Genomic DNA, 21,993 nt, shown 5'->3' with positions numbered 1-21,993 from the left:
CATCTAACAAGAAACCAAACTTGAAGTGTACTATAGCACTACACTTTCTTTGGAGAACCCTCCTGATCAGTGATGAGCAAGTCTAAGCATCCACTTGTATTATAAGGAGTAACCCAGGCTTAAACATGTCCCAGTCAGGACAGGGTCTAGGCAGGCACTTCTGCTCTGTTGTGGAGGATTTAACTCCGCTCCATCTCACAGTTCGTGTGCTGACCAGGGCATCTGTATCATGCCAGTTCTGTTCTGTTGTGAGCAGTGCTTAATTTACTTCAGTCACTAGTGCTACGCTCTGGCACAAAATCAGCATTTCACTAGAGAAATCGATTGTCAAACTTAACACGGATTTGTATCGCGGTTCCTGTGCAACATGGGAGTCTAAAATGACTTTTAAGGTACTAACAGGCCTCATACTGAGGTGTTGGGCACGGGGCGGGGGGGTAAGTATTGTTAACGTAAGTCCCATTTGCTTGTTCTGAAAAACAAAACTGTGAAAGCCGCCCAGCAGCTACAGGCCGCCATGACCGCTAGAGGCGCTACCTCAGCGGCCGGGCGGCACCGGGGAACGCGGGCGGGGCGCATGCCCGCCCGCGTTCCCTGGTGCCGCACGGCCGCTGAGGGAGTGCCGCCCTTCCCGATCCTCCGCCTTGAAGTTGGTGGTGCTGCTGGGCCCGGTTGTGGAGGAAGCCCTGGGATTGCCCGAGGATCCTTCTTCAGGCGCCGGGCGGAGGCTCCGGCGGTTTGCGCGGCCCTCTGAGGTGAGTACCGCCTCCACACGTTGAGGGCCCGGCTCGGGGCGGGCTTCGGCTTCCCCTCTTCAGGGAAACAGAGCCGTAGCTACCTGATGTGACTGCTGTTAATTTTGAAGCACGCACCGAGCGTGCCCGTTCCCCTGAAAACCACCATCTTCATCATTACTTAGGTGCTTTCAGAGTTTTCAAGTTAGTTAACATGTTTATTGTTCAGCCTCTGAGTCAATCGACATTTTATCCTTTGAGAAACAATTAAGCCTTGAGATGCCTTCTAAAACCAACTGATCAGGCCATTAAAACACTGTGTGTGCACAAGTATATACATAAAGTGATGTTTGTATCGTGGATAACTACCTTGAAAGTACCAACGTTTTGAAGAAAGCCCATAGTCTGTAAATGTAGTGATAGGACATGTAGGAATGGTTCAAAGCTGCACCCAGGGGAGGTTTAGACTGGATGTTAGGAAGCATTTCTTTATTGAGAGGGTGGTCAAACCCTGGAACAGCCTTCCTAGAGAGGTGGTCAATGCCCCAAGCCTGTCAGTGTTTAAGAGGCATTTGGACAATGCCTTTAACAACGTGCTTTAACTTCTGGTCAAACCTGAAGTGGTCAGGCAGGTGGACTAGATGATCATTCTAAGTCCCTTCCAACTGAACTATTTATTCTAACTCTGCCAGTTGTTGAGATCTTCGCGCATGAACACGGATAACTTTTCCAATTTGATCTTGCTTATCCTGCTTTAGGTGAGAATTGTTACTGGAAGCTGGAAGCATATTTTTCATATTACCTCTGTGAGTTCTGTTTAGCATTATAAAACTGCCTGCAGAAGTGCAGGTAACAAAAAGAAGATGCTAAGTTGTAGGGCTATAATTTACATTTTCAAAGAGCTTTAGCATTGAGAATAAAAATTGCAGAGATACACTGTATGATAGTTTGAAGTGAACTTTCTGAAGGCCTCATTTTCAGCAAAATCAATGGTTGGAAATTCTGTTTATGGTAATGCTGAACAGTTGTAGGTACCCACATTTATCACCCATTCTCCTTATTTTGTGGATTTTTTTTTTCATGCAGACAGTATTAACAACAAATTTCAACAAATGAATCAAGGTGATGACAAAGTTTAGATCATCCTCTGAAAGAAAGTGTTTGAAGAGAAGTATTGGACCTAGGCTTTTAAAGCATGGAAGAATACAAAGTGTTGAAAGTACTAGGAGAGGGATCCTTTGGCAGAGCTCTCCTAGTTCATCATAGAATCAGTGACCAGAAGTATGCAATGAAGGAAATAAGACTTCCTATGGTAAGCATGACATACATCACCTCATCCACCACTTAAAAATAATTAAAAATCACAATTCTGGATATATTTTTGAAACGCTGAAAGTGTTTCTGCTGAGAGTTTTGCGTACTAGACAGTTGCATTGTATGGCTACTATATACCTATGTCTGAGCCTAGATCGTTGGTAATAATTAAAATAGCAAAATCTGATTTGTTTCAGAAAGTGTGTGGTTACATTTTAGGAAGTGTAGCACATAGGACACTTAGAATGAAACCTCTGTTCCCCTGATGCCGTTGGCTGGATTCCTGTTGATTTCACCAGAATGCAGATTTTATCTGCAATACCTAATGCGGAAAGTAGCCTCATATTATTGCTGAAAATCAGATATTCAGGTTTCCTTCTCTGCATTTAGCTAAGCAAAAAATCACAAAATGGGAGACACTGGCTTTATTGAGGCTGAAGCTCAGTTAATACCTGGGCATTTGGCTTTATATTGAGGTCATGCAGTGTAGACTGTCAGCTGTTCCAAAGTCAGTGTGTGCTGCTTTGTTACATAGTTCTGCATTTTTAAAATAGAAAAAGTCATTAACTGAAGTAGGAAAATATCCTCTCAAATTAAAAAAAAAAAACCACAAAAAACTGAAGAAGCCTTCAGCTAGTAATAAACCATAGATTAAAAAATGAAGAACAATTTAAAAAAATATTTTCCTTTTGGAAAGTGAGGTGCATCATATGTATATATGAAAATATAGTGTGACATTTATATAAGCATACTTACATTTTCAGTCTTCATCTGATGTGGAGAACTCTAGGAAGGAAGCGGTTCTTTTGGCTAAAATGAAGCATCCAAATATCGTTGCCTATAAAGATTCATTTGAAGGTAAATATAAAAACTTAAAATATATTTATTTGTTTAAAGTTGCATACTCCTGAGGGATCAAGATTATTTTGTTGTTGTTGTTTATAATACATGTTATAAACAAAAAACATGTTTATTGTAATATATAATACGTGGCATGTAGTCAGAGTTTTACAGTAAAAATAATATAGTTACCTTGCTAATGAAAATACTAATTATTCTTAAATTACCTAAAATTTAGCTGATGGACATCTGTACATAGTGATGGAATATTGTGATGATGGAGATCTAATGCAAAAGATTAAACACCAAAGAGGAAAGTTGTTCCCTGAAGACACGGTAAGAAAAGACAGCATTTTGAACCAAGGACCTCGGAATTGTTTTTCATGTCAACTGAAACACCTTGCATCGCAGAAAACAAATTATAGATATACAAACACCTTGAAGTACCTTAAATGAAACAAAGACACTTAAAGATAGAATAGAAACATTATTTCTTTGATAATTTCCAGCAGAACAAGATGAGAATTGCACTTAAAGAAATAAAAAAAAATAAATTGCCGTCTGTATCTGAGAATTGTGCGGGCAGTGTGAAAACCAGAGTCAGGTTTGCGTGCATAAATTTATGCAATTAAGTAAGAATTTAACAGAAACTTCAGCCAGAATTTAAAGCACAGTAAGAGGTACTGCAAATGAGAAGTAAATAAAGCACCCTATTAAGATAAATGAAACTAGCCAGGAGACTAAATGCTTACATTTTATGTAGCATTTAAATGTTTAAACCATTCAGCAAGCCTTACCTCCTTTTATCACAGAGGCTATAAAATTACTTAGGAGAAGGTCCAAACTACTTCCTGCCAAAGTTAAGAGCATCATCTTAGTTAAAACGAAAAGACCAGACTCCTCACCTAATTTAATATTTAGATTGGCCAAACATCTTTAACAACTTTATTTTGTACTTTTAAAAAAGAGTATGTTTCCTCTTAGAAACAATGTGTTATCTCAGTGTGGGTTTTTTGTTTTTTAATTTGATAATTTACTATGAAATTGTAATTGATGTGCTTATAAGATGACCATGAGATAAAGTGCCACGTAGTGACTCCCTAGCTTCATTATTGTTATGTATTATTAGGGTTTTCTAGACTCAGGTAGCAAACATTCCTTCTGCCACGTGAAAATATGCTGCATCTTAAAGAATTCAGTCTGTCATGGTGACTGGAGGCCATTATGCTAGAGTTACTTTTAATTCCCAGATATTCTGAACATTTTTTTTCTTTCTTGATTTTTTTTTAATCTATTAGTAAAGTATTCATTATATACAACATTGAGCTGTTATAACTCTTAGTTACTCTTTTTAGATCCTTCACTGGTTTGTTCAGATGTGCCTGGGTGTGAAGCACATTCATGATAAACGTGTGTTGCACAGGGATATCAAATCCAAGGTGAACAGAACAAGTTTTGTTGCCATTAACAAACACTTTTCTGTGCAAAACTTCAACTCCCTCTTTCATAATTTCCTGTTACTGCTACAATGCTGGTTTTTTTCATTTAGGCTTAAGAATATTAGGTAAATGGAACTGTTGAGTGTATGGGAATATTGTGGGCATAAACATCATGTAAGTATAGCTATACCCTTCATATCCACAGTGCTGATAGCGCCAGTTGCTTGTGACAGACTGCTTATAACTTAAAACAATAACAGAAGTACAAAACATGTATGGAGTATGCAGTTTGTAAATATCTTGCCTCTCTTTTTTTTTCTCCTTTTATACTCTTTCCTAGCAGAAAGATAGAAATCGAGAAGAAACTGTGGCTTCAGTAGTTTGAGTATAGCATGGAAATTAAGGCATTTCTAAGCACTGATTCTTCCTTTGCTCCAGATCCTGGGGCTTTAGGCCTGAGTAACCTTTCCATCTCCCTTTAGACACAACGTAGTTCTTAACTTTTTGTGGGAGAACTATTAGGAGAAGCAAGTAAAAGGAAATAGAAAGATAAAATATCAGAAGTGATTGTCACTGTGTTTTCTGTATATACAAACTACAGAAATGTTTCCTAGAAGGATATTTAAGTATGTAAATCTGTCCTCTTTGCAGAATGTCTTCCTCACTCAAAATGGAAAAGTCAAATTGGGAGATTTTGGATCTGCACGCCTTCTTGCACAGTATGTAGATATCTCCACTGATCTCAGTGGTGTAAAGTTTTATTTTACCATTGATAAATAGTACAAATCTGTTAAATAATTACTTTTCTTCTGGTGTTTCTTCTTTGTTGTTTCAATAGTCCAGTGTCATATGCTTGTACGTATGTGGGAACTCCTTATTACGTACCTCCAGAAATATGGGAAAGCATGCCATACAACAACAAAAGGTATTTGTGTTTTCAGTGGTCACAGATAATGCCTGACTGATGTATGTCTTTTTATTGTTGTCTCAATCTGGCTTTGTGGCTTATCCGTATTTGGTTTGGGGAAGATACTGAGCTGAGGAATATTTAGGAAGAGGTAATTACAGGGGTTTTTTAAGATGAAAAGGCCCACATTCCTCTTTACTTAGGTAACTGAGTGCATAATATCTGTAGCCTTAAAAGTTTGAAACCTGGTATGCAGATTTCTCTGTGCATTTGGGAGACTAAATATATACATACATAAGTACAGATATACATACATGTACATACATATCTGTTTGTGTCTTTCGGCTGAGGCTTATTTCTTTGGCTGGTCTTATTTTTTAAGCTCTTATTGCCAGACCTGATAACATAGGGATAATGGTTACAGAACTGATGAATTAAATTTATAAAGTCCAGTTATTCTGGTCCATATGCAAGAACTTCTGAGAACATCTTGGTAGTATGGTGTTTACAGCTTCCTCCCAGACTCCAAAATACTAAGTCATTTTATATCCCCTCCCCTAGATCTGTTCTGTGACCCTAGTTGTACCTGAACTGAGTGAGTTCATGTTTACACAGTAGGGAAGAAAACTTCTAGTGCTGAAGTTTTTTCTGCTCCTATTGCAAGACAGACATGAGTTGCTTCTTGTGCGGGTGGCAGTACTCACTTTAGGTGGAAGATGATGGTTTTTTCCTCAGTAGCAGAATTCTTATTGGCAAGGCCAGAATTCCAACTCTCAGAACTAGAATCGTGTGTCTGCCATCTGATGTTAAGGGCTGTGGAATAAAAAGGCTTTGAGGTGTGGAAGAATAAATATTGTTGCAGCAGATTGCTTAGGAGATGTCCTGGGAATAAAAAGCCAACTACAACTCTATGACAGTCATCTTTTTTTACATCAGAGTGAGATAAAATAAGCAAGATCATTTCCACTGGCGAGGTTAAAAACATAATTGTATTGTCTGTTATGGTTACTTTATTTTTAGTTTATTCAATTATGTACACATAATGAATTTAACTTTTTCTAGGCAGGATATTAAATTGTAGGTTTTGGCTCAAAATTTCTCATCTTTATACCTACAGTGATATATGGTCTCTGGGATGTATTCTGTATGAGCTGTGCACTCTTAAACATCCAGTAAGTATAGCTTTATTGCTATCAGAAAATTTTCAGAATTCCTGAAAATTTAATTTGCAGTTAGCTGTGGTTTGATGGATTCACAGTCAATTATATATTTGATTGACGTGTTTGCTGCTGCTTCTGAAAGAGGGAAGTATTGCTCCACCCTTCCCACCCCTCCTCCATTATGTGCCTTCTGTTTTTCAGCAGCTCTTGGGACCTGTTGGGCCCTTCTGTAAAATACTCAGTTTTCTAAATTGTTAGAAAACAATGGTTTTTTTCTTTCTTAGTTAATTTTCATCAATATCAGTGAGGTGATCTGGGGCTTATTAAGGAGTCCAGCAGGTGCCAAACTGGTTCCAGGTATCTGCAGGGATGTTGCAATGAGCTTTGTGTTTTACAGAAGATAGAGGCAATGACACTCAAAATCTTTGCTAATGAGAATATATTGTGTGCAAGCAGAGCAAAACGTAGTAAGCAATAAGCAGTTTTGTACCTCGCATCAGTGATACACCTATTGAAAGCCGGAGAGGGACTGTTTACAAGGGCATGTAGTCATGAGACAAGGGGCAATGGCTTTAAACTAAAAGAGGGTAGATTTAGATTAGATGTTAGGAACAAATTCTTCACTATGAGGGTGGTGAGACGCTGGAACGAGTTGCCCCGAGAAATTGTGGCTGCCCCCTCCCTGGAAGTGTTCCAGGCCAGGTTGGATGGGGCTTTGGGCAACGTGGTCTAGTGAAGGGTGTCTCTGCCCCTGGCAGGGGGATTGGAACTAGATGATCTTTGAGGTCCCTTCCAACCCAAACCATTCTATGATTCTGTATTGAGTTTGCATGGCAAGGCTTTGGTAGCAGGGGGGCTACAGGGGTGGCTTCTGTGAGAAGCTGCTGGAAGCTTCCCCCATGTCCAATACAGCCAATGCCAGCCGGCTCCAAGATGGACCCACCGCTGGCCAAGGCTGAGCCCATCAGCGATGGTGGTAATGCCTCTGGGATAACAGAGTTAAGAAGGGGAAAAAAAACCCTACCAGGAGCAATTGCAAACAGAGAGAGGAGTGACAATATGCGAGAAGAACAACCCTGCAGACACCAAGGTCAGTGAAGAAGGAGGGGGAGGAGGTGCTGCAGACACTGGAGCAGAGATTCCACTGCAGCCCGGTGAGGCAGGCTGTCCCCCTGCAACCCATGGAGGTTGATGGAGCATGTACGTCTTCTACAGTGTTGATGCTATGCTTCCTATGTGTTAACTTCCTCTGGCTTCTGTATACAGACACATGGCTAACATGAAAGCCCTTAGGAGAGTATGTTTGTCTTGCAAGAAAATGAGATCATCTTAATTTAAGGTCATTTTGTCTTAGTTTATTGTAAGCAACACTGAGCTAATGCAGCTGACACTGCTAGCAGTACAAGAGTTTAGAAGTTTATACTGCAAGTGAGCAAGTAATGAAGGAGTCTGTGCATAGGCGTGAGTTAGCCTAAGTAGGTCTGTGGCAAGGCTTCGGCAGTTACGCAACTGTTCAGGCGGTACTCAGAGCAGGGATACCAAGGAGTGGAGCATTCTTCCCTTTTTAGCGGCATGGAAATGTTATGTCTGTTTTTATGTGATGGTCACCACATATATTCTTGCACAATCTTATTGGGGTGATATAGAAGAATGCCACACGCTGCGGATGCTTGGTACTCTGTGGCCAAGCCAGTGGTGTGTACCATAAGACAGCTGGTTATGCATGGAGATAGAAGTTCTCAGCCATTTAAGCTCAGGCTGTTTCCATCCATGGTTATAGCTGTCCCCACTGACAAGTCGCCTATGACTTGTACTTGGAAGCAGTAATTCCTGACTGAAGACTGGTTAACAGCTGAGAAAAGTAACAACTGAAGCCATTTCACGTAGATTTGCAAGCGGATATTTGTGCCTTGATAGGCTACTTTTGATGATTATTCTTTTCTTTTTTTTTTTTTTTAAATCGAAGTCGCATCTTTTCAGGCTTACAGTTTCACTCTTGCAGTTTGATTCTGATCTCAAGTATGGGAAGGACACTAAGATGATCCAAATATTTTCAGTGCTATATTCCTACTAAAATAAATCTTGAACAATCCTAAATATATAGGGGTAACTCCCACCTAGTTTCCAATTGTACAGGTTACTGTTTACAATGTCCATTATGATCTGGTTTTAGTCAGACTTTGTATGCAAACTGTGATGTTTTAATTTTCAGCAAATTATATCTGTCACTGTTAACATAAGCAATTGTTAACATAAACAAATGCCTACCTAATAGCCCTACAAAATGTAAAGGAAAGTTACTGATGTATTCACTCAGGGTCATTATTCCACACCTCTGAATTAGAGCCCTGAAACTGTCAAACTGGGAGCCAAATCATTATGGTAATAGGGAGCCTACATAGATACATACCATGCATTTTTATATATTAAATGTTGAAGTTGCTCTTAAATTATATCAGGTTTGTTTTTTTTTTTTTACCTTATGCTTAAACTCTGTGCTCTAATGTTCATTTATTTTTAATGCAGTTTCAAGCCAATAGCTGGAAACATCTCATCCTTAAGATATGCAAAGGGTCCTACAATCCACTACCATCTCACTATTCCTATGAACTTCATTACTTAATAAAACAGATGTTTAAGAGAAATCCCAAGAATCGTCCATCAGCCAGTAGTATTCTTGCAAGAGGCTGTTTAACCAAGTTTATCAAAAATTGTTTGCCTTCTGAGGTATGGTATATTCTTTGTCTCTAGATTTAAAGAATAGTATCTACATTTGAGATACTAAATCAGTTTCTTTTGTAGTTTGCTAGTGTATAACAAGATGAAACATAATGTTGTGTAAGTCCTACTGTAGAAGCTACACATACCATTGTAGGCTTCTTAGAAAACTGAGTTATTAGAAAGGTTTGTTTTGAAAAGAAGAGTTGAATATTGATGTGATGTTGCTAAAATTAGATGTTGTTAGCTGTTAGCTGTAACAATGCTTTTGTATAGTAAGTCTATTTTTAACAAATAGCATATACAGTAATTTGAGAAAAGTTAAAATGGTACAGTACTTGCATCTCTTCATACACATTCCAGATGACTAACGAGTTTGAGGAGGTATTAAAGGAAAGCAAGAAACATGAAGGCAATGCAGCAAGACCAAAGGGTAAGTCAGCAATGTTTTTCTTCATGTAGGTAATGACAAAAAGACTAGGATTTGTAAGGTCTTAATTACAGCTATAAAACATTAGTATTATATGTTCAAATCTACTTTTAATTATTTCAAAATCTATTATTATTGAACTTGTATGGAAAAATGCTTGAAGGGCATAAATTATATTCCAGCATGAGAAGTACAGTGCAGAGCTACAATACATACATTGTAAGTCTTAAGACTTGTGCTAGAATTAAAATTTTCAATTTTAAAATGAGCAAAATTTTTAGCTGTTGCATATATTTTGAATATAACAGTGCTTTCCTTCCCAGAAAATGGTGAAGTTATTTTCGTTATTTAATTTTTAGAGAGAATGTTGGATTTTTTCTTCTGTATACATTTAGCTACACCAAAATTTGTACACATTTGGAACTGAATAGTAGCGGAACTCCCTGTTGAGAATGAGCTACGTTGACAGAAGTGTGAAGAAGCTTTCACATAATTTTCATTGCTTGGTTCAGTGGCGTTGCTGTCATACCTCTGGAATACCAATTTACCACAATCATTTGCCAAACATACTAACTCTTTAATCTGTTCCTTAATGTTATCAGGTAATGTCATGGCTGGTGGAAGCCCAAATAGTAAGAAAGAAAATAGAGTAAGTATTCAAGTATCAGTATAATATTTGTATTTTAGTAATTTAGAATTTCTGTATTATAGAAAATTCATATGGAAAATTATTAGTATGCTAAATACCACTGTTAGAGTGGTGAGGCACTGGCACAGGTTGCCCAGAAAGGTTGTGGATGCCCCATCCCTGGAAGTGTTCAAGGCCAGGTTGGATGGGGCTTTGGGCAATGTGGTCTAGTGGAGGGTGTCCCTGCCCGCCGCAGGGGGGTTGGAACTAGATGATCTTTAAGGTCCCTTCCAACCCAAACCATTCTATGAATCTATGAGTCTATATAGATCAGCCTACTAGGTCAGCTGTCATCTGTGTTCAACTTCAGAGTTTTCTTGTGCATTTCTCACCACTGTAACTTTTTGATGCTTCCCACGTTTAGTTTAGTTCCAAAGTGGATTTCCTTGTAGCCCTTTCAAAACAAATTTAACAACAACAACAATATCAAACAAAAAAACCCACCTCTCCTGTTTTTCTAAGTTTTGGGGTACTGTAAAATTTGATGCATTTTCTTTGCTTTAGAGACACATTTTGAACAGGCTGCTGTGGAAACAGTCTAGTCTGGACATAATTCTCAGCAGGTTTTAGGGCCCATGTGAGATTTCAGGTGAGGAGAATTAAGCCACAGGTGGCCAAGAAATCACCTATGGGTTGATTATAGCACAGCCTGGCTCAGCAATATTGAGTATATATTTTTCAAAACATGTTGCCAGTAGGGTTCATTTTTTTTTCTTTCAATAGGCATGTCAGTCTGAGCAGTTTAATATTTGGGTGCATCTTGTTTTCCCTGGGAATACAACTCATTTATCTTTATATTGCTACAGTTCTTAAATGTACAAAAATAAAACCACAAATTGCGTCAAGTAACTACATATGCTCTTAGCTTCAGAAACTGAGATTATCTGTCAAAAAAGGGCACGCAGTGTGAAATGTAGTGCAATAATAGATGCAGTGCAATTGGCTTCGTGGTCTCACTGGTTTAGTTTTCAGATCTTTAGGCCAGTCATTTTATAGCAAAACTAAAAGAGTTAATGCCATGTTAATATTACTGCTTTGTTTTTCTGGACAACAAGGATAATGATTAATGCAGTCTTTATTCTTTTAAAGCAAAGTAAAGACGAAAGTAGCGAGCATAGCCCCTTAGAAAGGAAAAATATTACTAAGGATTTGAGCAAAAGCACAAAGGAACAAAGAAAATCTGATGAAGAGGGTAAGTTTTACAGTTTTAAGGCTGATGCATTTCCTTCTATGTAGTGATATCTGAATGTCAACGATGCAGCAATTTAAACAGGTACGAGTCTGCATCTATAGAAGGCCATGCCACTGTCTGTTACTTCTGCAATTATATTGATTCTTACCACCTATCTGAGATTTAAAAAAAAATAAATCTTGGCCAAAGTATTAGAAAATTACTATTTGAAAGCATTTGGTATAGAATAAACGTATGGGGAACTCTTTTGCCAAGTTCAGACTTGTACCGATAAAATCAAATATCACCGTTACTGAAATGCTGTAGGCTTAGTACTAGTTTGCATGGACAGATAATCGAGTTAGATGCTGGTTATCATCCTTTTTTTTTGTTGCAATTACAGCAGAAACTTCTGACGTCCTCCCAGGAATTACTGATTTGTCACAACCCCATAGGAGGCAATGGGAAAAGAGGATATCCAGTACTGTAGTGGATGTCCTGGAAAATGCATCCTTGCTTTCTTCCAGCTTTACATCTGAAGAGGCTAAAAGTAAGATTTAATTAAATGTGGTTTTAATTCAAGTAATATCAGTGGTTCTTTACAGATTTTAAAAGCCAAAACTTTACAGGACATATTCAAAATTATGTAAAAAATAATTTGAAAATATTTTATTAACACTCAAAAAGCCCACTGTGCTGAAGAGAATGTTTTAGTGGTCTTGTGTGACATGAGGATTGCAAAGAGTGATAAAAGCCACAGATAACATTAGCAACCCTAAAATGATAATCATCGCTAAGAAATTATCCTACCAACGCTCCTCTTAGTATGCCATTTGTGGGGGTAACACTGAAGAATTAATTTGTTGCAGAATGCAGCTGCCTGTCTTTCAAGTACAGCATACTATTGGGAGCATATAAAATCCATACTTCTACTTCTGTTGCCATTTAATGTACAGATAATGCCAATGACAAGAACTAGTAATGATGTACCTCAGATGTGCATGTTAAAGAAGTCTACCAGACGTGAGTTACCCTAGGTTTGCTTTACTGCAGCACTGGATGCACGAGGGAAACAGCTCCACCAAACGTGCATGCCAGGTGATGACCAACACACAGGTTATATAGAATCAAAATATTCATATTCATTATTTTTCCAAGAAAAGGCAGTCCTATGATAATCATTTCCTGGAATTCATTTACATATTCTCCTCCCCATCACGCATGCTCAGTGATTTGAGTCAGTGGTCCTCAAGGGGTCTCTGGTGGTCGTCAGTGGTCTCACACCTGTGTCCGCTGGATGATCCTCTTCTTCCAGGCACACGCAGTATCCTCGCTGTGGATACACCCGTCCGTAACAACTTACTTCATAAGATTAATATTCTCAGGCTTATTGTCCGGTTGGGTAGGGACTGTACATGGAACATAGCAGCACTGTACATTGCCATGGTCAGTTAGCCTCAGTACCGATTGCCTTGGTTACAAACTCCTTTCCCATGATTATAGGCTTTGAAACAGTTCTAGGCCTTAAGCAGCTTTCTAGTTAACATAAGTTTTCTTATAGCTAAGCTTCTATATTTTCTGCAGTGCAGCAGAGATTCTTCCTTCTTCCACATCAACAGCTTTTAATCAGAGCACTTAACATGGAGTTTCTTCTGAAAAATGTGTCAATTTTAAAATGCCCCACACTGTATGTGATTGTTATAATTATTTCATGTGATTCTGGATATGTATTCTAAGTAAATGTGAATAGATGCTATTGAAATAAATAATCAAGATACGAGTTGTGAGAAAATTCCCAAGCTGTGGTAAGAAAGTTACATGATAATTATATGGAAGAGGACAGAAGAACGCATATATTTAGGTGTTCTGCTATTAAAAGGCACAAAAATGGCCACAGGCTCCATTTTGTGAGATTTATAGATTGACCAAAGCAGCTTGCAGAGTCTCTGACTCGTCACAGCCCTCAGCCAGTTCCTGCTGGCTCCCTGCTCGCAGGAGGCTCTGCTGTGGCCTTTGGTCATTTTCCTTCCTCTGAGTGCTGATAGTGTCAGCCTCAGGACATTGAGAGGTCAGCAGTGCTACAGAGGGAAATGCCTAGACTCCTTTCTTCCTGTATTTTTCTCTTGAATGTGATCTTTGCAATCCACACTGCTAATGCAATTTTATCTAAGTAGTATTTATTAATGATTTTATACCTAGGTGGCTGTGTTATAAACTACAGTGAAAAAAAGCCACGTAAGCAGTGGAACAAGGAAACTCCTCAGACCCTGATGAACATTCTCAGTAACACAGATGTCAGCTTAGCATTTAAAACATACACAATTTATAAACCAGGTAAATCCACAGTTTGTGGGCAAACATTTTTGCAAACAGGTTTATTAATAAAGACTTTTTTGTTTTTACATACATAGCCCCTATGTGTAGAGATTGTGCACTTGAATTGATGTCACAACAGACTGGGGTTTGGGGTTTTTTTTTAAGTTTACCGAACGCAATGTGGACTTACAAAAAGCCAGGTTTAGAATTCATGAGTGATTGTACCTCTCCGCTACACCTCTTTATGACGGACTTTCACTTGCAGCTCAATAGCTGAAGGAGGTTGTGACAAAAAAGCAGGCACTGTAGAGCCCTGTGGTCTCCGTCCTGCTAAGCAGCCTGGTGTACGTGTTAGGGAGGTGCAATAAATACAGTGGAGCCCCGTCAGGGAAATCCACCTTCACTACGTCAGCAGCGGCCTGTTTTGAAGACAGGATAGTACGATGGCACAGCTAAAGATGACTAGTCTGTAGATCTGCACAGCCGCAGTCGGAAATACTTCTGTGCTTCAGTTGCATTGTTAGTTTATCTCCCCACTTAAAATAGGTAACAGCTTGTACTGGAATCTGCTAAGAACTGAGGACACATTAGAAAGATTATAGTCTTAATAATTTTATTTCTAAAATTATTTTGGTGACATTTTAATTTTTATACTTTCAAAGCTTCTGAAAATATATTAAGAGGTCCACTTTCTGATGAAACTGAAGCATCTGATGAAGCAGATGGTGACCATGAAGCTATTGTCATAGACTCTGAGAGACTTGAGCCTAGATCTGACGAAGATGACACGTATGTCCAAATGACATCCTTGTATTTTTTTTTTCTTTGGTTCCTCAAAGTGGTTCTTCCAAAAAGACATTCCCCTGAAAAAATAAATACTGTTCTCAGCATCTAAATGCCGGCTCTTACATAATATTAAAATTTAGTAGCATTTGATATCTTACAGGTTTTCTTTACTGTATTTATAGTTATTGATGGTGTTGAGACTAAACAGGTTGCTTGTTATTAGCAGATATTCTAATAATTTGGTGATGACTTTGCAAAAATGAAAGCGTGAGATGAAATTAGATCCATAGTAAAGTGCAAAACCTTCTTGCATGAAACATCTTTGTACTCATACATGAGTACATACTTTTGCATGAAACATACTTTGTACTTTTTGACCTTGAAATCAGATAACCAGTGGCAAAACCACTTGCCTAGTGGTATGTTTGCTGTATTTGTGTATTATTCTTCCTACTATTTTTGCATAGTGCAATAAAATCACTTTGGTACTTATTGAGACATATTGTAGAAACTTTTTAACTTCTATTTATGTTAGTGACCCACTTCTGTTTTTGAAAGAGCAGAGTGTACAGCAACACAGAGCAGAAATACTGTATTTTACAGATGTGTGTTTGGAGGGGGTGTTTCTTGGATTCTCAGAATCTCAGTTTATGTCATTGTTTATTTTTGTGGCACTTGGAGTTGAACTACTTCGGTATGCATTACTGCAGTTCAGCTGCAAGCTGTTAGTATCGACATGTTTGCAGTCTCCGTATAGGCATTTGGGTTTGCTTTTGAGAAAACTTACTTGGGTAAATTCAAAAGAGAACATCTGTTGGTTCCCTCATCACAGTGGTGCAGGAAGTAAGTCTCTTGTGTTGCTATTTTTAACATAATTTCTCCTAGTTATAGGATAATTTTAGAGGAGGGGGAAAGCAAATAAAGATTTATAAAGTTGTATTTTGCTTTGCAAAATAACATTGTGAAATCTATTTTTAGGGACTTTGAGGAAGATGACCCAGACTGGATGTCGGAACTGAAAATGGTATTGAAACACAGTGACTGAAAACTTGAATTTAACTACAGTAATTGAAGTTAGGCTGGCCAGTATTTATAATCCGAATCGTTGTTAATAGTTGTAGTTATTAATAAAAATATTTCAGTCAAAAAAATCTGAGTAGGCATGTTTTCTGTATCGCAAAATTGAGGATGGAAAACGCATAACAAACTTTTTTAGCTACAATGCTTGCAAATAACTGAACAAGTCTAGATATTAAATCTGTTTGGAGTTGGTAGCTTTGCAGAAATGTTCAGGCAAAAGCATTAGTGCTAATAGCGTGATTCAAATTGCCCCCTTGTTGTACCTTAAAGAGATGGCGTAACACTATGAGAATCTGTAAAGTTTTTCTTCCTGACTACATATAGAAATACTACATAGTAGGAATAACTGATTTTGTCCGAACGGCATATTATGGAAAATACTTAGCCATGCTAAATATTTGAGGCTTTAGTGCATGCGGTTATTAATCCTCTGAAAACTCTTGAGGCTGAGCTTTTCCCTTAATTCAATGAAAAGGGTTTTACAGATGCCATTGCATGTGTGGAAGGAAGCTACTTTGTTCATAAATAAGGACAAATTTCCCAATTTTGACAAGGAGACACACTTCTGCCACGGAGTGTTATGGGCAATGTCATGTTTGGGCTGTGCTGGCTCCTGGGTACTAGTCATTTTACGAGATAAGCATAGCAGGGGAGTGCAGAAATGCTCTCAGCAGAGGTCTCCTGGGGAAGCTGTTCCAGACTGTGTCCATGTAATAAAATAATCATAGAATCATAGAATGGTTTGGGTTGGAAGGGACTTTAAAGACCATCTAGTTCCAACCCCCTTGCCATGGACAGGGACACCCTCCACTAGACCATGTTGCCCGTAATACTGCAGAATTAGAAATACAAAAAGCTGTAGGAAATCTGTGGGTTTGGTACGGAGCCATTTCCTATCTCGCCACCCGTGTGGCTTGTAGGCTGGTACTTGAGGCTCTGCTATGGATTCAAGAACTTGAGGCAGTCGAGATTTTCTTTTGGGCCAGCCTACTCGTCTTACGGACCACTCGAACCGAAAGCCGCCCGCCGTGGCAGGAAAATAAGCTCTTGCTGCTCCCGCCAGGGGCGAGGGCCGGCCCCGCAGCCGTTCCTGCCCACTGCCCCGGGCCTGCCTGCGGGCGGTGCCGCCGCACCGCTTTTAACGCCACACCCCCGTCGGGAAGGCGCGGAGCTCAGGGAGGGCTCCTTCTCCTGCTGCCGAGGTGGCTGGGTGCACGCAGGTATCGCGTCTCCCGGCGGCGGGCCGGGCCGGGCCGGGCCGCAGGGGAGGGAGGCCCCGGCAAGGGTTGCCCCGGCAAGGGTTGCCTCGGCAAGGGTTGCCTCGCCGGCTCGCCCCGTCGCTATGGCGACGGCACCAAAACCGAGGCGCGAATGGTGGCGGAGAGCGATCCCGCAGCGCGGCGGGCACGACGGCACCCCCGCGGGCTTCTCCTCCCCGTGCCCGTTGAGGTGCCCACCCCCAGCCCCCCAACAGGAGGTTGTAGACCGCCACCCGTAGGCCCTGCTGCTAGGCGGTCGAGCCCCACCGCCCTCACCTCCCCAGCGCCCCGCTGCCATTAAGCTGTCCGCAGAGGCGAAGCTCTGGGCGGTGAGAGGCCTGGGTGCATCGCAGGCACAGGGCAGCCGGGGGGGCTGAGCCGGCCGGGCCCTGGCGGGCCGCGCAGCCCTGCCCAGGGGCGGCTTGTCACACCTGTGGGTGAGACGGGGCAAGTCCCGAGCGGCAGCTTCTCACCAGGGACTATGAACAGGAGCTGGCTTTGACCCAGACACCTGCGTTATTAATGCCTGAAGGTCACCCTGCCTGTGCTGTCCTCAGAAACCTCTTGGCTTGGAGCTTGCCCAGGCTCCCGAGGTAGCCTGTTACAGAGCTCATCTGTCCCTCCTGACAGGAAAAGACTAGTATCTTAGTAAATCACCCTTGCTAAAACTCAGGTCAACTAATATGAATAGTTTTATAGTGTTTGCTCATACTTAGCCATCTAAGGTGGCGTATGGATACATTGCAGGTACCCAGTGACATTACTGTTTATGCCAGAGGTTTCCCGATGACGGCCCGTGCCTGATGGTGCACTCATCTGTGGTCTCCTGCAAAATGCAGTGGCTTTTTTTGTTGTTGTTGTTGCTAACATTAGATCACATTAGTATAAACTAAATCAGCATGAAATACATTATTTTTTCCATTAAAAGAGCAAGTTTGCAGTATTGTTAACTTCAGGAAATAACGAGTCAGACTTTCCAAAATCATTTAATCTTACATAGTACTTTCTACTGCCTTCTCATGTTTTAACTTTAAGATGTACTAGGACTAACCTTCAAGCTTTTCTTTATGAGACACTCGTAAGCTTGAAAGTTCAGATCCACAATAATTTGCAGACTTCCAGGAGATGACATTTTGAGGAAGAATCAGCAGCAGTAATAAAAATGCGATACAATGTGATAAAAAAGTGATAAAAATTACAGTCTTAAAAGGTAGTGTTGTATTGGGTTTGTAGTACAAACTGAGATGTTACAGCACTGACTGCGTGCAACCTAATTTGAGGACTTTTTTATTTTAGACACTGCTTTAAGACGAAGACATCATGGATAAATATGAAATCATTAAAGAAATTGGAGAGGGATCTTTTGGCAAAATATTCTTGGCAAAAGGAAAAGTGGATAATGAGCAGTGTGTTATCAAAGAGATTGATTTAACTAAGGTAAAACAACAAAACCTGGATGATAACAGTAGTTATTTACCTGATTGTGCTAATTGCGCTTAGCTAGGGTATGAACTTGGGTTATGTTTTGTCTTCTTTGTTAGTTCCATCTCAATTATATAGACTTTCCAAAGACTGCACTCTTTGCTAGTTTAGGAATTTTACAAGTGTAGATGAAATACTTATTTTGATACCGTGTTACTTGTTACTGCATTTTTGTTCTTTTCAAAACTTCTACCTAAAATGCATGACACTACCTAATTCAATTTTATAATAGATGATTCAACTACAATGAAACTATTGCCACTGAAATAACAAATCACAATTTTGTGATACATTTCTCTAAATTTTTGCATTTCCTTTTTTTTTTTCCACATCTATATTTTCAGACTCGAGTAATTCACAACAGAGTCTTTCCAATTCTTATTTATGTTTATGGCAGTTTGATTCATCTCCTCTAATTTTAAATTTCCATTCTGTAGCTGTCAGCATCTGAGCTGCTTGGCTAGGCTCCCTTTCTAGGAGAACAAGGGTAATACGTATTTTTAGGAAGCTGTGGATCATGTGCATTTTAGACTTCTATTTTAGAATGAGCTGAACTGGGCCATAAAAGCACTTTCTTTCTGTTGACTGCAGAGGCTGGTTAGGGTCACTAGCTCAGGTATGGGAGGAATACCACTCCTATAGCTAGTTGAAGAAAGACGCTCCCTGTAATTTCGGTACGGGGGTTTCAACAGTCAATTTGAATGAGTCTCTACCTGCCTTTGACAGGTCTTTTGCTATTCTGGGCCACATTAGGCAATTTCTAATATATTAGAGAATTATAATAGGAGAATGAATTTTTATACATCAGTTCTAGAAAGAGCTGTATAACTTCCATATTCAAACCCAGAAAAATTGATATGCTAGTGATGACTAAATAAAAAAATAAAGTTTATCTCTGTGCTTATGACCAATAAAACCCATGCATTTCTAATCTTAGATTTTGATGCATGCAAAATAGAAAAATGAAAGTTAATAAAATATTATTGTGGATCCCACTTGTTCAAAAATCAGAAGCTGGATACAGAAAATTACTACTTTGAAGCCCTAAGATTTTTGTTATATGGTAGAGTGTGTTTCATTAACTTTCTGGTTTTTAAATCTTTGAGGATTAAATTTCAAAATTATTTCTTAAGAATGAGCGTAAGAAACTGTTCTCATTTTGGCTGGGATAGAGTTAATTTTCTTTCTAGTAGCCAATATAGTGCCATGTTTTTCATTTAGGATGAGAATAATGTTGAAAACACACTGATGTTTTAGTTGTTGCTGGGTAGTTGTAGTGTCTACACTCAGTCGAGGACTTTCCGGCTCCCCAGGCCCTGCCAGGTGCACAGGGAGCTGGGAGAGCACAGCCAGGACAGCTGACCCAGCCTGGCCAAAGGGACATTCCCCACCATAGAGTGTCATGCTCAGCATATAACGGGAAGCGAGCCGGGAGGTGGGATCGCTGCTTGGAAACAGACTAGGCATTGGGTTGGGTTTTTTTTCTTCCACATGGGGTGAGTAATTGCATTTGTGCATAACTTTTATTAATATTGTTGTTGTTGTTATTATTGTCTTCCTTTTCTGTCCTATTAAACTGTTTTTATTTCAACCCACGAGTTGTTTTTTTTCTTACTTTCCTCCCCATCCCCTTGGCAGGGGAGGGATGAGTGAGCAGCTATGTGGTGCTGAGTTACTGTCTGGGGTTAAACCATGACAGAAACTTTTTACAAATGCAAGAGGACATTTTGATGGATGGATACTCAGAGACATGATTTTTTAAGAATATTGATGAAAGTGTAATCACAATGAACCAAATAAAAGTTTTCCATTTAATGTAACAAGGCAAAGAGTTTGTCCAAAATGTTGCAAGAACTCATGATGCTACTAAAGCAAAGAACTTTTTTGCTTTTTACTTTATTCTTTTGAGATCATCCTTATTAAGAATACAGAATCATTTAGAACCTTATTCTTCAAATACTTAAGAGAAGTTTAACTTTAGAGTTTACCTCTATTCATCAGCTACCTTAGCAATAGCATCTGTGTCAAAAGTTTAAAGGTGTACATTTGCCTATTTGTAAAATGTCATAATTTTTTTTGGTAACATTCCAATATATTTCCAAGCGTACACTGCAAATTGATATTTTACATTATATATATATCATATTTTATAATATCTCTGCATCACCTTGGTACACAGTCTTTTTGTATTTGCGGGAATGGTTTGATAACAATATAACTATTTTTGAAAAGAGTTAAATGTATCATTGCTAGCATATAGTTTCTTAATTCTTCGTAGATGCCTATGAAAGAAAAAGAAGCCTCTCAGGAAGAAGTCATTCTTCTGGCCAAGATGAAGCATGCAAATATTGTAACCTTCTATGCTTCAATGCAAGGTTTACTTTTACCGTTTTTGTTTTATTTGTGATTATAGGATTGGAAGGCAGCCAAACCCACCTTGATAATATTGCTTAACCTTAAGCCTGTCCCCAATCCCTTACCAGTGGGGACAGGACCCAACTCTTAAAAATGAACATGAGGTATCAAATTCAGTCATCACTTGCCCTCTTTTGTGTGGGTGAGACCTAAGGTACTGTGGAATGAACGCTAGATCCTGGGGTGTCTGCTTTGCTCAAGTTGAACTTTAGTCTCGATCTTCAGTAGGAGCCCAGAGTTTAATGAGACTTCTCTATGAGTTCAATAGAAGAAGAGAGGTTTTGAATATAGCAAGAAATAGGTCCTCTTGGCCTTCTGTCTTGAGCCACATTTTGAGGTATCACTTAAGGATATGGAATTCTTCAGGACCCAGAGAGATAGAAGGAAGTCTGTTCTCCAGAAAAGCTAATTCCCTATATTTATTTTCCCTGCTGATATCTGTCATAAGCAATGCCATATGTAATGAACACTGTAGTTGTAGCTTGTGTTCAAATTGTTTTCTGTATGATCAGGACTGTAAATGTTTTAAAGAAAATAGAAATCTGGTAGTCTTCTGGACCCCAGAGAGGTAAGAATAGGATGAGGTTCTGTATTAAGCTGTTTATTTCTACTGTTTGGACACTGTCTACTTTTAACCTTTTCCCTATGCCTAACTGTATACTTAGTTATTATTGGGGAACAATCCCAACTATGAAGCATTCTGCTAAGCATTGCCTGTAAGAACATCTGTCTTTTATCAGTGTGGTCTCTTGAGGGTTTTCTCATGCATTTAATATTGTTGTGAATCTCCATTTAAATATATTTTCACGTCTTAGTTTTGCATCAGGTTTCACTGGAAATATCCATTTTTTCTTAGTTACTCTGAAATGGAGGAGTAGGTAGAGGATTAACTACTCCCTTTTGAAAGAAGGACCGTATAAAATAAAAAGGATTTATTGCTGTATTAATGAGTAATGAAGGAACAGAGGAAAAATCATACTTTTCTTTTCAGAAAAGAGCAAGCTATATATTGTGATGGAATACTGTGATGGTGGAGATTTAATGAAGCGGATAAATATGCAGCATGGAGTACTGTTTCATGAAGACCAGGTGAAAGAAGTTATCTTTAGAGGAAAGGACATATTATGTAAAACATGTGGTTTGAATTATCCAGTACTAACTACTGTTTCTTTTCTGACCTGTTAAAATAATTGAACATTTTAAAGAAACTTCAGTAATTTTAATGGGAGTTCAGTTTGCTTTTTACACTGCTTT

At 39.2% G+C, this 21,993-nt stretch overlaps 2 protein-coding genes across 4 annotated transcripts in view; both read left to right on the top strand.

Annotated features, from left to right (window-relative positions):
* The first annotated feature begins 588 nt into the window (after window positions 1-588).
* On the top strand, window positions 589-15,654 carry NEK3 (NIMA related kinase 3). 2 transcript variants are annotated; one of them, XM_075741908.1, is made up of 16 exons: window positions 590-755; window positions 1,821-2,046; window positions 2,813-2,906; window positions 3,127-3,224; window positions 4,244-4,327; window positions 4,979-5,046; window positions 5,166-5,252; window positions 6,352-6,406; window positions 8,921-9,121; window positions 9,476-9,545; window positions 10,145-10,191; window positions 11,320-11,422; window positions 11,805-11,951; window positions 13,601-13,735; window positions 14,380-14,506; window positions 15,482-15,654. In XM_075741908.1, exons 2-16 carry the CDS (start codon window positions 1,930-1,932, stop codon window positions 15,546-15,548), a joined length of 1,500 nt encoding a protein of 499 aa, XP_075598023.1. In that variant the 5' UTR covers window positions 590-755; window positions 1,821-1,929; the 3' UTR covers window positions 15,549-15,654. The 2 variants fall into 2 exon arrangements, with proteins under 2 accessions (XP_075598024.1, XP_075598023.1); XM_075741909.1 differs by lacking the exon at window positions 13,601-13,735 and having other exon boundaries at window positions 589-755.
* A 2,379-nt stretch (window positions 15,655-18,033) lies between these two features.
* Window positions 18,034-21,993, top strand: part of NEK5 (NIMA related kinase 5) — a 30,016-nt gene continuing 26,056 nt past the window's right edge. For both annotated transcript variants that reach the window (XM_075741904.1, XM_075741903.1), the window contains exons 1-3: window positions 18,034-18,279; window positions 20,603-20,699; window positions 21,731-21,828. In XM_075741904.1, coding sequence (XP_075598019.1) covers window positions 18,163-18,279; window positions 20,603-20,699; window positions 21,731-21,828 — 312 coding nt within the window. In that variant the 5' untranslated portion in view covers window positions 18,034-18,162. The remainder of the gene's footprint in view (window positions 18,280-20,602; window positions 20,700-21,730; window positions 21,829-21,993) is intronic.

The sequence above is a fragment of the Balearica regulorum genome, chromosome 1 (assembly GCF_011004875.1).
Source record: "Balearica regulorum gibbericeps isolate bBalReg1 chromosome 1, bBalReg1.pri, whole genome shotgun sequence".
NCBI lineage: Eukaryota > Metazoa > Chordata > Aves > Gruiformes > Gruidae > Balearica > Balearica regulorum.
This window is presented reverse-complemented; position numbering and strand designations above follow the sequence as displayed.